This window comes from Lacerta agilis, chromosome 1 (genome assembly GCF_009819535.1).
Source record: "Lacerta agilis isolate rLacAgi1 chromosome 1, rLacAgi1.pri, whole genome shotgun sequence".
Lineage (NCBI taxonomy): Eukaryota > Metazoa > Chordata > Lepidosauria > Squamata > Lacertidae > Lacerta > Lacerta agilis.
Genome location: NC_046312.1, coordinates 81,219,483 through 81,235,590, shown reverse-complemented (window position 1 = coordinate 81,235,590; position 16,108 = coordinate 81,219,483). Strand labels below are relative to the sequence as shown.

At 45.1% G+C, this 16,108-nt stretch overlaps 1 protein-coding gene across 1 annotated transcript; it reads right to left on the bottom strand.

Moving 5' to 3' along the window:
* Positions 1 to 5,996: 5,996 nt before the first annotated feature.
* RHOD (ras homolog family member D) lies at positions 5,997 to 16,049 on the bottom strand. Its single transcript, XM_033158908.1, has 5 exons — positions 15,379 to 16,049; positions 12,412 to 12,499; positions 8,212 to 8,321; positions 7,383 to 7,517; positions 5,997 to 6,514 (listed from the first exon to the last, which is right to left on the bottom strand). Exons 1-5 carry the CDS (start codon positions 15,523 to 15,525, stop codon positions 6,347 to 6,349), a joined length of 648 nt encoding a protein of 215 aa, XP_033014799.1. The 5' UTR covers positions 15,526 to 16,049; the 3' UTR covers positions 5,997 to 6,346.
* Between the last annotated feature and the right edge of the window lie 59 nt (positions 16,050 to 16,108).

Genomic DNA, 16,108 nt, shown 5'->3' with positions numbered 1-16,108 from the left:
AAAACCACACTGAAGTGCCAAGCCCCTGGGAAATTTGCTTCTGCTTAGCAAAGATTGGGGTGGCCTGTAGCAATGCTAATCCAAATAACATACCTATTCCCAGCACTAGTATTATGTTTCCGAGCACAATGCAAAGTGCTGGTGCTGACCTTTAAAGCCCTGGCCTAAACAGCCTCAGCCCAGTATACCTGAAGGAGCATCTCCACCCGCATCATTCAACCCGGAAACTGAGGTCCAGCTTCAGGAACCTTCTGGCAGTTCCCTCACTGCAAGGTTACAGGGAACCAGGCAGAGGGCCTTCTCGGTTGTGGCGCCCGCCCTGTGGAACGCCCTCCTATCAGATGTCAAGGAAATAAACAACTATCTGACTTTTAGAAGACATCTGAAGGCAGTCCTGTATGAGCTCCTGTTGTTGGGTCCCTGCTCCTGCCAACCTAGCAATTCGAAAGCACATCAAAGTGCAAGTACCGCTCCGGCGGGAAGGTAAACGGCGTTTCCATGCCTTGCTCTGGTTCGCCAGAAGCGACTTAGTCATGCTGGCCACATGACCCAGAAGCTGTATGCTGGCTCCCTCGGACAGTAAAGCGAGATGAGCGCCGCAACCCCGGAGTCATCCGCGACTGGACCAAAATGGTCAGGGGTCCCTTTACCTTTAATGTTTGATGTTTTATTGTGTTTTTAATATTCAGTTGGGAGCCGTGGAGGTATAAATAAATTACTACTACTACTACTACTACTATTACTCTTTGTGTGTGTCTGTAAAAAATGTGCCTATGTATTTGTGCATGTGAATGCAGTGGAGCTGCATCTCGCAGTCCTATCAATGTGCATGGCTTGGATTGTGGTGATGTGGTGGTGGCTTCTGTGGTGGCTTCCTGCTTGTGGAATTTGTTCCCTATGAAGATAAATCTGTTTCCCTAACTGATGCCTCCCCTTTTTTTTTTTTACCTTGAAACACATCTTCAGGCAACTCTCCCATTTACACGTGCTCTATTTGCGCACAACCACACACACACACACACACACACGTGCTGTGCCAGGAACCTGGAAGTGCATCCCAGAAATGGAGGGTTATATCTGCTTTTGCATGAATGGAAGCACTTTCCATGTGGTTTGTGTATGATTCTATTCTGCTCTCTGTCAATTAAAAATGATTGCAGCCTAACGAAATATATATTTAAGAGCAGTTCCAGGCACACTATTTTAATCCTAATTAAAATAATTGATGACTCCTGTGCTGTTTGGACAGGATGGGGTTTGGATGCACTGTTTTGTGATGGCTGTAGCCCTACCTAGGTGGGCAGGTCCCAGAAGGTGATTTTGGGGGACACCTGTTTGATCCCTTGGTTTATGGAACCTCCACATAATTTTTTGTATACTATTTAATATCTGCTGGGAAAGGTGGTCTGGGGATTTGGCGTGGGGTGCTATCAATAGTATGCAGGTGTCACTCAGGCCTCTCTCTCTTTTCTATGTTATTCTAGAGATACTGTGGAAACCAATGTCTGAGCATGGTGAGGTGCTGTTGGTCAACAGGGAAATCAGTGCAGGGTTACACGTGCAGCAGATGGAGTTGCACAGCATTCCCATTGAATGACCACATTTGCAGTTTGAATGTGCTCCTGTATTGTATACTCCCGGACTGTTGGGCGGAGGCTGTGGCCAGCACTACTTTTGCCCAGTTTAAGTGAGTGTGCCAACTGGGCTTGTTATGTATTGAAGTTCTCGCCCTAGGCCACTAGGGGTGTTGTGTACTGTATATAGTTTCACTCTGCCCACTGTGACTGCAGTGGTCACTCAGGTCCACATGCAAATGAAGGATTGAGAGTGCCGTTCACGGATTGGGTAGCTAGAGAGCGTTGTTACTGTTGCATGTTACTGAGCACTATATAAGCAGGCTGGCTCAGCCCTTCAGTTCAGTTCTGTTCCAGCCTGAGAATAAAGAGAGCTGCTTGGAGAATCACTGTGTCGTCTGCTATGTCCACCCACTACTTAATAGTGCTCTTTCCTGCAAAACAGCAGGCTTCACCACTGTGACTTATAGAACCATAGAATCACAAAATTCCAGAGTTGGGAGGGACCCCGGGGGTCAGCTAGTCCAACCCCCTGCAGTGCAGGAATTCTGCCCACAACTGCCCACCAACCTTCTGGTTAACAGCCAGACACACTGCCTCATTGTGCCTCATGTCGTGATCATATTCAGATTAGATTAATGCAATGTGCTTTAGGTGGGGCTGCCCCTGAAAAGTGTTTGAAACTTCAGTTGGTGCAAAATGATGCGGCCAGAGTGTTGCCTGGGGTTTGCTTTTGGGAACATATTGATCTGTTTTTTGTTGAATCTGCACTGGGTTCCAGTTGGTGTCTGGGTTAAATTCAACTTGTTGAGTAGTATCTATAAAGTCCTAAGTGGTTTGGATCCAGGATATTTATTAAAGATGGTGGAGCTCTGTCCTTTTCTGCATCTGCATCTGCCCAACCTATTAGTTCCAGAAGCATAACTAAGAGAGAAAAGAGTTAAAGACTTTTCTTTAATTTAAAAATCAGGGATAGAAGTTAATTTAAAATGCACCTTATATGACATGCCCTTCTTCCAAGGAGCTCAGAATGTCCTGCTTGGGGGCTATCCCATTTTATTTTCAGATAAATCCTATGAAATAGCCTCATTTGACAGATTATGATTGGTCCTACGTCATCCAAAGAGTGTTGTGGCTAACGGAAGATTTGAATTGAGATCTTTTCCATTTCATTGATGTCTATAGCCTCCAACTCAGTGGTACTCCATCCTCTCTCCCCTGGGTTTGTGTGTGTGTGGCTATGGGTGGTTATTGTGATAAGTTTGTCTTATGACTGGAGCTTTTGGATGGCTGCCTCATCACATGATTTCAGCTGCCATGCAATGAGCTTTGACTTATTTCCACCTCAAGGCCATATTGTTGGAATGTGCCATCCAGTACAGTAGCTGTTTCCAAAGTTCTAGCCCTAGATGCTTTGGATTTTTCTGTTAAACTTATATTCAATTCTTATCCCACCCCAATCCAGTGCGTACCATTGAACAAATGTTTGGCTGAAAGCATATAAACATCCTTCTCCATTCTTCAATCATTCTGGAGCCCAGAATGTTCTGCAAAATAGTGACTGTTGGAATGGCATACAAAAGATGAACAGGTTACCATAAATCTGTAATGATACACTGGGCAAATGATTTTGAGCTTAACATTCAGAATGGGAAATGTTATGGAATACGGATTTGAAATTCATGGCATGTTGTACGCTAAAAGAAAATTATATGAAAGTAATCTACCTGTGGTATTTGACTCCTAGTAAGCTAGCAAAAAGGTGTAGAACAAGTACAAATACCTGCTGGAAATGTAAAGAAAAAGAAGGTACTTTTTATCATATGTGGTGGTCATGCGAAGTTATAAAGACTTTCTGGGAAATGAAATATAATGAATTGAAAAAAATGTTTAAAATAACTTTTGTAAAATAACCAGAATACTTTTTATTAGGAATGGTCGGTACCGACATTCCAAAGGAACAGATTTTTTTTTTTCATGTATGTGACAACAGCGGCACGGATGCTATTAGCTCAGAGATGGAATAAGACAAAGTCCCTACCAGAGAGGAATGGCAAATCAAGCTGTTAGACTATGCTGAAATGGCAAAACTGATTGGAAAGCTCAGGGACGAAGGAGACAAAAAAGTCAAGAAAGAATGGGCAAAATTTATAATCTACTTTGGAGACCACTGTAAGCAGATGAAAACATTAGCAGTATTTTGATCTCACTTGTAATGTTACAAAGACTAGGTAAAGGTAAAGGACCCCTGGACGATTAAGTCCAGTCAAAGGTGACTCTGGGGTTGCGGCACTCATCTTGCTTTCAGGCTGAGGGAGCCGGCGTTTGTCCAGAGTTTTCTAGGTCATGTGGCCAGCATGACTAAACCGCTACTGGTGCATGGAGGACTGTGATGAGTGCCAGAGTGCACGGAAACGCCGTTTACCTTCCCGCTGCAGCGGTACCTATTTATCTACTTGCACTGGCATGCTTTCGAACTGCTAGGTTGACAGGAGCTAGGACAGAGCAACGGGAGCTCACCCCATTGCGTGGATTCGAACCGCCAACTTTCCGATCAGCAAGCCGAAGATATATATAACTGTATATATAAACCACGTGTATGAAACCCCACAGATTAGGTTCTGAACAAATTGACCTCAAATATTTCTCTGAAAGGTCAAAGTGGGAAACCTCCCCATTGTCTCTTTCTTCACAAATCCTGTCTTAAGGGCACATTCAAGATATGAACAGGGTGTGAGCCTGTGACCTGTGACCTAGATTCAGGAATTAAGTGGTTATAATAACAAAAGAGTAGTCAAAACCCAGATAATGCAATCAGATAACTTACCGGACAGGAGATAAACAACACACTCAGATTTCTGTTGTATATCGCCTTTTCTGTGATGTAGGTATGATGTTTCTGGGAGTGGTCTTGGACTCCAGGGCGGGCAATTTAAAATGTCTATATAAAGGTGGGCACACTTTTGTTCTGGGTCCTCCCTCCTCCCTCCTGTGTGTGTGGGGAGCACCCTGTTGCAACAGCTTTTAATAAAGATCAGGCTTAACTAGGTGCCTTGCTTTTGACTAGAATTCTGGTCTGGTCTCTGTCATTTTCCTAGCCAGTAAGGGCTTCCAATTGTGCTCTGCCGGAGGTCCTGGCTCCCTCCCGGAGAAGGACCCCTTTTAACTCTTATTACAAAAACGATTTAAAAAACAAAGTAGTGACTTTAAAAAACAGTAACCCAGAACAGACACTCTTTCTGGTCAATATCTAATGAAACCTTATAAGCAGCAGAGAAAACCTGTTCTTTGGGTGACTTGGAATAATATCACTCATTGTGACCAGGTGCCTGTAGTTGTCGCCAACTACTCTGAGGATTATAAATCCTAAATGGACTAAAGGCAAAACCAGGTCCCAGAAAGGATGAAAATAAATGTGTGAAATTAACAACCTCTACTGCAGCTTCTCAGGAAATATAATTTTCTGGAAAGGACAGTGTTGACAAGCAACAACAAGGAGGACATAAGCGCTTGGGTGGATATAGTGGACATCAAATTTAGAAGGTGGGAGAATGTTCTTTTAATGTTTGGTGTAAACCTGTCCCGAAGAAGCTGGTTGCAGCCTGCTTGCTACCTGTGTACTGTGGCATGCCAGGCACTTGACAACTCCTCCATTTGCAATCTTAGGCAGACAGCAAAAACAGGAGGCTTATTGAGTGGCTGGTAGACTTCATTTGGCTAGTGGGGTATACATATTTTGGGCCTGGTATAAACATAAATGGAATATGTGGAGGGAAGTCTTTACCTCGTTCTCATGACATTTAGATCCAGAAGCTAAGACCATCTACTAATCTCCATTGAAGCCTATGCAATTGATGATTGCTAAAAGCCAGCAGATATCGAGTCATTAGATCTTGGAGGCTTGATTTTAAGCTGGTACATTCTGGTACCCCTAAGGTTTGGGGGGCTCTGGGAAAGAAAGTCATTTGGGACCCCTTAAAGGAATGAAAGCAAGTCAGGCATAAAATTTCACTTGATTCTTTACATGAAACTGCAATGGAAGTACAATTGTATCGTCATACATTCATTGTGGTCAATTAATACAATTAATACAACTGGAGTGGAGAATATTATGAGTTTGTGGGTGCTAGATATCCCTAAATTCCTGGGTCTAGTAGCTGTTAGAATTTAATTAAAGTGTAGGGTGTTAAAACTAGATGCCAGACCCATATGCATTAAATTCTCCCAGAATTAGCAAGTGTCCATAGCTAATTAAGCCAGGCTATTCTCCTGTGTTGAGGTGGTAGCATGGTTGATGAGCCATTAATACGACAAAGATACACAGATACAAGTCATAAACAAAAAGAAACAAATTTTTATGTTGAGGAAACCCCCAAAATCTAAAATTAAAAAAAGCTTATTATATAATATCATGTTGGAGGAACATATGGTGGTTTGGTGATAGTCAGTTCACTGATAAATAATGGTATAATGCTTGATCATTTAAAAGTCAATTCTCTAGTACCCTGTTTAATGAAATGAATTGCTTTGAGCCGCCTTGGAAGCAAAGTCCTCAATCAATTCACTGTAATTCCAGTCTCTCCCAAGTTTATGTTCAACTGAAATCAGTGCTAATTCTGCTGGGAATGACTGACCATAAAGGAGGCAAGCAGAATTTTGTACAAGACTTGGGAGCTCCCTAAAATGTGGGGTGCTGGGCAATTGCCAAACACCCCACCAAGCCTCCACTGTTGGTTCCATCCATCTGCTTACATGTTGATCTACTCTGGCTATCAGGAAAGCAGGCAAGTCCTTTTGGGTTTGCGCCTGCGCTTCTTCTTCTTCATGGTACTCAAGGCTGCTCTGGAAGCCTCTGTGAATATGTCAATGATGTTCTCATGGAAACGGGCTGAGCACTCAAGGTAGGCAACTGCATGGAGATTCCGGGCCAAATTCTCCCCCTGTAAAGGTGTGTGTGGAGGGGGAACAGATGAGAAGAAGAGAATGCCATAGATCTTGTTAGGGAAAAGGAGGAGAGCAAAGACCCTACCAAAAGAAAAATAAGGGGTGGTCCATGACATTTTGCTTCCTGAAACAGAAAATCCACACTGAATCCCAGAGTAAGAAATTTTCTGCCCTTTCATGGCAAGACCATCTCAATGGTGGGGCTGCTGCTACTCAATAAACTTCTATCCATATTAACTCTCTTTATAGTAACAGCCTCAAAAGGAGACAGCCATAAAGGTGTTTTCCTTTCCAGCAGATTTTTATGTTTCTCCCAAACTCTATACAGATTCTTCCTAAGAATATGGTTCATAAAACCTTTATAAATTTTTGCCTTCCCATACCAAAGACATGCATGCCAGCCAAATTTTAAATCATGACCTTCTAAGGCCAGGATGTTTGCATTATCCAATGTAATCCATTCTTTTAACCAACACAAACAGGCTGCCTCATCATAAATTTGCAGGTCTGGCAGGGCAAAGCCTCCTCTTTCTTTTATATCTGTCATAATTTTATGTTTGATTCTTGGCTTTCCCCCCTGCCAGATAACTTTAGAAATACCCTTCTTCCATTCTTTGAAGCAGCCTTAATTATTTACAACTGGGACTGATTGGAATAAAAACAGCATCCTGGGTAATAGATTCATTTTAATGGCTGAAGTTGTACCAAGCAGGGAGAGCTTGGGCAGAAGTAAAAACAACAACATGCCTGTTGTGTCCCAGAGACATGTCTGTGGGATTCATTTTGTTTAGTGTGGAAGTCTTTTGGTGCTGACTCCTGCCCATCTGAGGCTGGTGCACAGGAGCTATCTGCTGATTGTATTACCTTCTGATATGTGATGGGCTCTAGCTGGTCCTGATGCAGCCTCCTTAGCAGAACCTTGTCCTTTCTGAGGTCTGTCTTGCATCCAACAAGCAGGAGTGGAATCCCTCTGCAGAAATGGTTCACTTCAGGGTACCACTAAAAGAGCACACACACACACACACACACACACACACACACAGAGAGAGAGAGAGAGAGAGAGGGAGAGAGAGAGAATAACATAGTGGTGAGGGACTGGATCCTGATATATGAATGAGCAGAGAAATAAATAGAGGTATTTCTGAAGAACCACAACCTAAAATGTTTAGTTTGTTCACTATGTTAACGAAAATGAGTTGTTTCCTTAAAGAAGGCACCCACATCTGCTAAATGCTGTCTTTCCTATTTCCTACTTCCCCTCTTTTAATGCTTCAGGAATGCTGTAGTGACCTTCTCTGCTAATGTTTGTTTGTGCGCATGCCAACTTGGCATACCAATTTGATTATACCACACACACACACACACAAACACACACACACACACACACACACACACTCTCTCTCTCTCTCTCTAACACACAGAGGAAATTTGCTTGTTTGCTTAATAGATGCTAGGGTACAATTGGATGCCATTTTGAACCAAGATGGTGGACTGGAGCTTTCAAGAAACACTGATTTTTTGGGGTATCTTAGAATTCCTGAGCAATGTTGGGTACAAATCTGCAGATTATATCTACATCTATCTATCATATCACATTATTCTTATATCACCTACTATTCCATAGACTCCAGAGGCAGCTATTCTTACTGAGTTCATAGATAGCCTTGGCTTAGTTACTGCATGGCCTTTTTACCTTTGTGAGGATGTTGTTGAAGCTGGCAGGGCTGGTGACATCATAGCACATGATAACTGCATGGGCCCCATTATAGGAGAGGGGGCGGAGCCTGTCGTAATCGTCTTGCCCTAAGTGGAGTGGAGACAAAGTTGTATGCATTGCTTTCACCTCTGTAGCGCAATATGCAAATTCCCCTTGCTGAGGACAAATGCTTTTAATAAATATCCCCCTTCCATGTTGCATTTCACTGTCCAAAATATTAACAGCCATGTTGGTGTAATTGGGGGGGGGGGGAGGTGAAATTGCACTAAATGCTTGGGCCGTGTTCTGAACTGCACATCCTCTATGGCTGGGTTCTGCTTAGAGAGAGAGCCAGGTGGTTAGAAGCAGTCCAAGTATAAATGCCTAAAGCACAACTCACCCACTGTCCCTTTCTCTAAGGAATGTACGTATGTGCAGTGGGGTGGTGTTGGTGGTATAAAGCCAAGACTGCTTTTGCTAGCAGTGTGAGGCACTGGTGTAGGAAGGGCGGGGGTTAGGGGGCGGGGCACCCCGGGCAGCGCAATCCCGGTAGGGTTCCATCTCAGCTGCCCTCCCACACGCGCTGCACGCTCCGCCCCCAGAACGCGCGCCCCGCCCCTGCGGACGGCACACCACGCCCCCAGAACATGTGCCACGCCCCTGTGGGCGGCGCGCCCTGCCCCCCAACATGCACCACGCCCCTGCGGGTGGCCCATCCCGCCCCCAAATGTGTGCCAGCCCCGCCCCTGTCTGCTTCCCGCCCCCCGGTGCCAGAGCATGAAGCTCCGCCACTGGTGTGAGGTGTTCACTGCTCAGTGCAAAGGATAAATGTCGTGAAACTGAAGGTTACATGTTATAGCAGGGGTCAGCAACCTATTTCAGCCACGGGCCAGTCCACTGTCCCTCAGACCATGTGGTGGGCCGGAATATATTTTGAAAAAAAATATGAACGAATTCCCATGCCCCACAAATAACCCAGAGATGCATTTTAAAGAAAAGGGCACATTCTACTCATGTAAAAACACGCTGATTCCCGAACCGTCCGTGGGCCGGACTGAGAAGGCGATTGGGCCGCATCTGGCCCACGGGCCTTAGGTTGCCTACCCCTGTGTTATATAGCATGGTGAGCTAGCATGGCAAAGTGCTAGTGGGTCTCTCTGTAAATTTGTGTCTTTGAAACGTTTATTTCTAAGACCAGAATAATTGTATTTTATAGTAGATTAGTTCATGATGTACCAGCATCAGTTAATGTAGCTAGCATGTTTATGCTTGTCCTGTGCCATGAGACAATAAACTCTTTATACTTTGAACTGAACTGAGTGAGAAAGGCGTTGTTTCAACTGGGAACTCTAGAAATGGCGGGCTGCTGGAAAGCAGGAAGACTCTGCATGTTGTGCTGGAAGAATCTGCTGGAGCTGCGCATACCGGTACTCTGCTGATCACACTAGTCAAAGTGTGGTGTAGTATCAACAGGTGGTTGGACCCGAGTCAAACAGGTTATGGGCCAACTGGCTTCTACAAGTCCATCAGGCTAGACCGTTTTTAATCAGAGGATTTCAATTCAGCCTTTCTACTGCAAGATCGCATTTTAAATGGAATGTTTCAGTCATTAACATCTGATTAATTTATACTTAAGCAAGGAAAAAATGCCACCATTTGCATTTCCTTAGGGGAATATTGCTGCATTGCATTTTAACTTGTTAATCTTATCATCCTTATCACTTAAAGGATAACTTCATAATAAGAACATGTGCCTGAGGGCAGGGAGTGGAGGGAGGGAGGCTTCCCCTTTTGTCTTCCCTCAGAAACCTGTCTCAGATAACCCACTTAAGCACCATCAGGGCCCTGCTTGGCTACTCTGGAAACTGAAATTCAGAAATTTTAAAATAAGACTTCTAACAGAACAGATTTCCAGTATTCACAGCAAAGTTCTCTTCCTCATATTGGGGCTGTGTACGCACTATACTTTTAAAGCACAGCCAAAGCACATTCTTTCTCTCAAAGAATTTCAGCCGCTGTAGTTTACGCAGAACTACAATTTCTAGCAGCTCTAAACCAACTACAATGCCTAGAATTTTATTTATTTTTTTGGGGTGGGGGAATGTGCTTTCAATTACAGGGGTGGCCAACTCCCAAGAGACTGCGATCTACTCACAGAGTTAAAAACTGGCAGTGATCTACCTCCTTTTTTGGGGTTCGGGTCAAAGTTGTTGAGTTTTTTCAGGGAGAGGGTAAAATGTTGAGCTTTTTTAAGGGGAGCCTCAGTTATTCAGCTTCTTTGGGGGGAGCCAATGATCTACCAGTGATCTACTGCAGACACCCAGTGATCTACCAGTAGATCACGATCTACCTGTTGGACATGCCTGAATTAACAGTACTGTAAAGGTTTTTTTTTGTGCAAATTTGGTTGGGATGCCACCTACTGGATAGAAACATTTCCACACCCTTATCGTTTGGGGGTATTTAATCACATACAGTGGTACCTCGGTTTAAGAACAGTCCTGTTTATGAACGATTTGGTTTACAAACTCCGCAAAGCCGGAAGTAGTGTCCCGGTTTGCGAACTTTACTTCAGTCTAAGAATGGAAGATAAACAGCGTTTCCATGCACTGCTCTGGTTTGCCAGAAGCGGCTTAGTCATTCTTGCCACATGACCCGGAAGCTATAGAGCGAGATGAGCGCCGCAACCTCAGAGTCGTCCGCGACTGGACCTAATGGTCAGGGGTAAAGGTAAAGGTACCCCTGACCATTAGGTCCAGTAGCGGATGACTCTGGGGTTGCGCACTCATCTCGCTTTATTGGCCGAGGGAGCCGGTGTACAGCTTCCGGGTCATGTGGCCAGCATGACTAAGCCACTTCTGGCAAACCAGAGCAGCACATGGAAACGCTGTTTACCTTCCCGCCAGAGCGGTACCTATTTATCTACTTGCACTTTGACGTGCTTTCAAACTGCTAGGTTGGCAGGAGCAGGGACCGAGCAATGGGAGCTTACCCCGCCGCGGGGATTTGAACCGCCGACCTTCTGATTGGCAAGCCCTAGGCTCTGTGGTTTAACCCACAGTGCCACCCATGTCAGGGGTACCTTTACCTTTACCTTTAAGAATGTAAGCCGAACGGTGGAAAGGCACCGGCGGCGGGAGGCCTCATTAGGGAAAGTGCGCCTCGGTTTAAGAACGGTTTTAGTTTAAGAAAGGATTTCCAGAATGGATTAAGTTTGTAAACCGAGGTACCACTGTACTAGGATCCAGTCATATACTGGCACATTCAGGTTGTGCAGTTACAGCTTATTGGGAGCTATTGCTCAAGAAACCAACTTCCCCCAAATATTTGAATTTTTGTGAGAAGAAAAGTCATCAGAAAATGCACTGGGAAGTGTGTGTGGGTGTGTGACACCTGCTTTGATGCAACATCATTTAACCTCCCTACAAAGGAATCAGAACTGGTTGGCATCCATCTACCTCAGGAGACAATGGAAGAACGAAGGCTCCTTAAATAGCCAAGGTCATCTAACTTCCCTGCAACAAATCAGGAAAATGCTCAATAAGGTTTCCAGGAAGCTGTACCATTAAAATATGGACTTTTGGAAGTAACTAAATAAATAAGCCCTCCAAATATTAAGATATGTTTTATTTACATTTTTAAGTTCAACTTCTGTTGTGTTTTCTACTCTACATTAAAAAATAGAGAATGTATTTTGAAGAAATATTCCACATACTGTATTCTTTAACCTGAGTTTTCATCCTTATTTTCCCAATGCAGTTTGGGGTCACGAGGCTATTTCCACCTAAGTGAGTAATATTTACTACCTGTGTGACATTTTGGGGAAGCGGGTTCCACCCAAGCATTTTAACAATCTATTGATACTGCCTCTTTGAACAAAAATCTCTGTCAGGGAGGTTGTAGCATCTGTAACACCCCACCCAAGTTTAATTTAGGTTTAGTTTGTTTGATCACTTCACACAACCAAAAGGAGTCTCATCAGCAAAACAGAAAATGTAGTGTATGATCATGTAAAATAATGCAAATATACTGAAAGCGGGGATTTTCCAACTGCTATGACTGACCTAGCTTTTTTCTGGTTGATAATGCTTCTTGACAGCACACCCATTCTTTACATAATAATATGACCTGATAATATTTCACCTTCCAATGTGACTGTCCATAACACTCCCCCTTCAGCTACTCTGACACACACACCTGCTGTATCCCAGAGACTGATAGTCACTTGTTTGTCGTTGATGTGGAAGGGGGCTGAATATTTCTCAAATACTGTTGGGATGTAAACCTAGAAGAAGAGGAAGGAAAGAAAGAGATGTTTTTGCTTTGTTGGTAAGAAAGGACCGTTTTGTATTCTATCTCCATTCCAACATTTTTTCTTCAAGATACTATCGTGTATCCCTTTCCTCAATTGTTTGCTCAAATGAGCTATGCTCAATGTCAGGAACAGATGGCTTGGTGGGGCACTGCCACTCACCTGACCTGACCCTGGGAGGTGCAGGGGTGAGGTTGGTGCAGTGCAAATGCGCCGGCAGGAGCACAATATTGTCTCTGATTCTGTGTTTGCACTACACTGGCCTCATCTGTGCATCACCCCTCCTTTTCTACTTCCCAGTAAGCAGCATGAAAAGTCTGGCAGCCACCCCACCCCACCCCACGCCACTATCTGGTACAGATCTGTGTACTGTGTTTGCTGCCAGGTGGGCTTACCTTTTGAAAACACCAGAGGCGACTGCTCCATTAAGAAGAATGTGGCACTGACCCACCACTCTCAGTCTGCTCTCAGCCAGTTCCCACCCGTCTGCCTTTGTGCTTACAAACAGCCACCGGGGTGGACCTGGTTATTAGTTTCCTCCTCCTCAGCCTGAGGGTTGCTCTGGTGCAACTCAGCAAAGAGGAGGATGGGGGCAGAATTAGAATCAGTCAGGTCTCCCTGTCCTTGATTCTGGCTCCACCTATTTTTGGTCCTCCTGCCTCCCACCCAACCACCCCTAGGGGGCACCACTGGAGAATGCACACCAGACAAATTCTTGTTTTGTATAGCAACGGTATTGGCAACTAAATAAATGGGGTTTTTTTTGTGTGAAAGGAAGTTTGGTGACACTGACCAGTAGTACTCTTAGTCACAGTTTCCCTACTGAACTAGTTCCTGAGAAGTACCACGGATCCCATTACCCACGACTCCAAGGAGATGGTAAGAGAAGCTCACTTGCCTTGTTTCTGTTGGTAGAATTCACCATGTTAGATCAGGGTTGGGGAAACTCTGGCTTGAGACCAAAATTGACACCCCCAGCCTCTCTGTCTGCCCCTTAGGACTCTCCCCAGGCCATACATAAATGTATAAAACCAATCAATTTAATTAATTAAACACACCCTTTCCCCAGACCCCACCCTGTCACCAGTCCCACTTTCCTTGGGTAGTTTTGCCAGACTGGAATGTGTCCTTAAGCTCTGATGATGCGTTTTCCTTGCCTCGGTGGTTGATAGAGAGGGATGGGTGAGTGTAGTCTCCTGTACAAAGTTAGTATTTACATTAATTGTTCCACCCACAATTGCCTCTGGCCCTGCCCATTTCTGTCATGTGGTGTCATGGACTGGTTGGACACAGAGGAGTGGTGGGAGGCTCCAGCTAGGGAACCCCCAAGGGAATTCCCAAAGGAAGAAGGCTCAGAACCAGGGAATTGGTGTTGGGATGACGATTAGTGGTCAGAGGGAGTAGAGGGAGCAGACTGGAAGGAGGAGGTGCCCGGAAGCTGAAGTGGTAACAGGCTTTAGTGAGCAGGAAGAGGCTGTGGCAGAGAGCAGTCCAGAGGCAGAAGCAGAGGCAGGAGAGGAGGGGAGGCCAAGAGGCAGAGTGGAGGCAGGCTTCTGAAGAAGCCAGGGGGTCTCCCCCTCCTGTTGCGACAATCTCCTCTTCGCCCCGGACTTCCAGAACCCACAGAGGCATGAAGAGGGTGGAGCAATTAGTGATGAGACAAATGAGCTTCAGAGAGCTTGGGAACGAACCTGGGGAGGAGGAATCATAGAATCATAAAGTTGGAAGAGACCACAAGGGCCATCCAGTCCAACCCCCTGCCAAGCAGGAAACACCATCAAAGCATTCCTGACAGATGGCTGTCAAGCCTCTGCTTAAAGACCTCCAAAGAAGGCGACTCCACCACACTCCTTGGTAGCAAATTCCACTGCCGAACAGCTCTTACTGTCAGGAAGTTCTTCCTAATGTTTAGGTGGAATCTTCTTTCTTGTAGTTTGAATCCATTGCTCCGTGTCCGCTTCTCTGGAGCAGCAGAAAACAACCTTTCACCCTCCTCTATATGACATCCTTTTATATATTTGAACATGGCTATCATATCACCCCTTAACCTTCTCTTCTGCAGGAGCCTTAAAGAGCGGTGGGAAGGCAGGGACCTTTAGTCCCTGTAACTGCCTCATTGGGGTAAGACCTACTGGGAAGGGTAGCTGTGCTCACTAGGGCTGAGCCATTTTTGTTTCTTTGAATAAAGGCTTCACTGACATCTTGTGAGTCATTGCTGACCTGACCCTGATACCCACTCTTACATGTGGCCCCTGGAAGGTTACCTAGAATGGTAAAGGGATGCAGGTGGTGCTGTAGTCTAAACCACTGAGCCTCTTGGGCTTGCGGTTCGAATCCCTGTGACGGAGTGAGCTCCCGTTGTTCTGTCCTGGCTCCTGCCAACCTAGCAGTTCGAAAGCACACCAGTGCAAGTAGAAAAATAGGTACCGCTATGGCGGGAAGGTAAATGGTGTTTCCATGTGGTATGTCAGTGTCCCATTCCACCAGAAGCAGTTTAGTCATGCTGGCCATATGACCTGGAAAGCTGTCTGTGGACCAACACCGGCTCCCTTGACCTGAAAGCGAGATGAGCGCCACGACTCCATAGTCATCTTTGACTGGACTTAACTGTCCAGGGGTTGTTTACCTTACCTAGAATAGAATGTAACCCTTGAGTTGAAAAAGGTTTCCCCACCACCCCTATCTTAGAGGTTCCCAGGACAATAACCTCAGAGCAGTAAAAACAGCAACAACCCAAACCCACTTCGAAGGTTGGACAGAATGCATGGACAGTTTGCCTCGGACAGGATATAGTATGGCAAATCACAAGCATATTATTGGTGGTAGCAATCCTGTGGATAGAGAGGACTTACCTTGGGGAAGTCTCCTTTTGCAAAGACCATGAGCAGTGATGTCTTTCCGCAGCCTCCATCTCCTACTACAACAACTTTGATCTCAGGGATTCCTGGAGTCTCCTGGTTGGCACCTAACTGGTCCGGAGTCTCTAAGCCTCTTTGCATCTCTACCAGCCCCCAGGGCCCTACAAAGGGAAATCTTTTGCAATGATCCAAGGAAACGGCAGATGAGATAACTTCTTTTCTCCGACAGTTGTAAAACAGGGCTCTTCCACGCTGAGATCTGCAGGTTGACTCTTTTCTTTGCTGTTGATTTAAAAATCGAGGCTCACAGCACAAGGTCAGTGGGAGAGAGTGGCCAAGGGTGAATGTGGAACAGCAGGTGTGGCTGGAATGTGAAAGGATTGGTTGGCAGAGGGTGGAGATTGTAAACAGGGACACTTTCCCAGAAGCATCCACCCTCAGGGTGATGACGAATAGAATGGAAGATAGGGAAATTCACATATTGGCAAAGTGCTTTTCAAACAGTTCACAAAGCAAGGAAGATGGGGGCATCACCTATGTATCGATTAAACACTGTTAAATCCTGTTCATGCCCATATCTTACACACATTCAGGACTACACATGCGCACAAGTGTAGCACACAATGGTATACTCAACAAAATCCACAGAGGAACAGAAGTGATATAGATAAAAGCACACACTTTGTGTAGTTGTGTACCATCTCATTTGATCCTTGTTCTGATG

Bases quoted from the DNA above. Each gene is read 5' to 3' on its own strand.
- RHOD (XM_033158908.1), bottom strand. From the start codon at position 15,525: ATGCAAAGAGGCTTAGAGACTCCGGACCAGTTAGGTGCCAACCAGGAG. The intron at 12,500-15,378 runs GTAAGTCCTCTC...CTCTTCTTCTAG, and splicing joins CAAAAGGAGACTTCCCCAAG to GTTTACATCCCAACAGTATT. The intron at 6,515-7,382 runs GTAATACAATCA...ACACCTTTACAG, and splicing joins AGCCCATCACATATCAGAAG to GGGGAGAATTTGGCCCGGAA.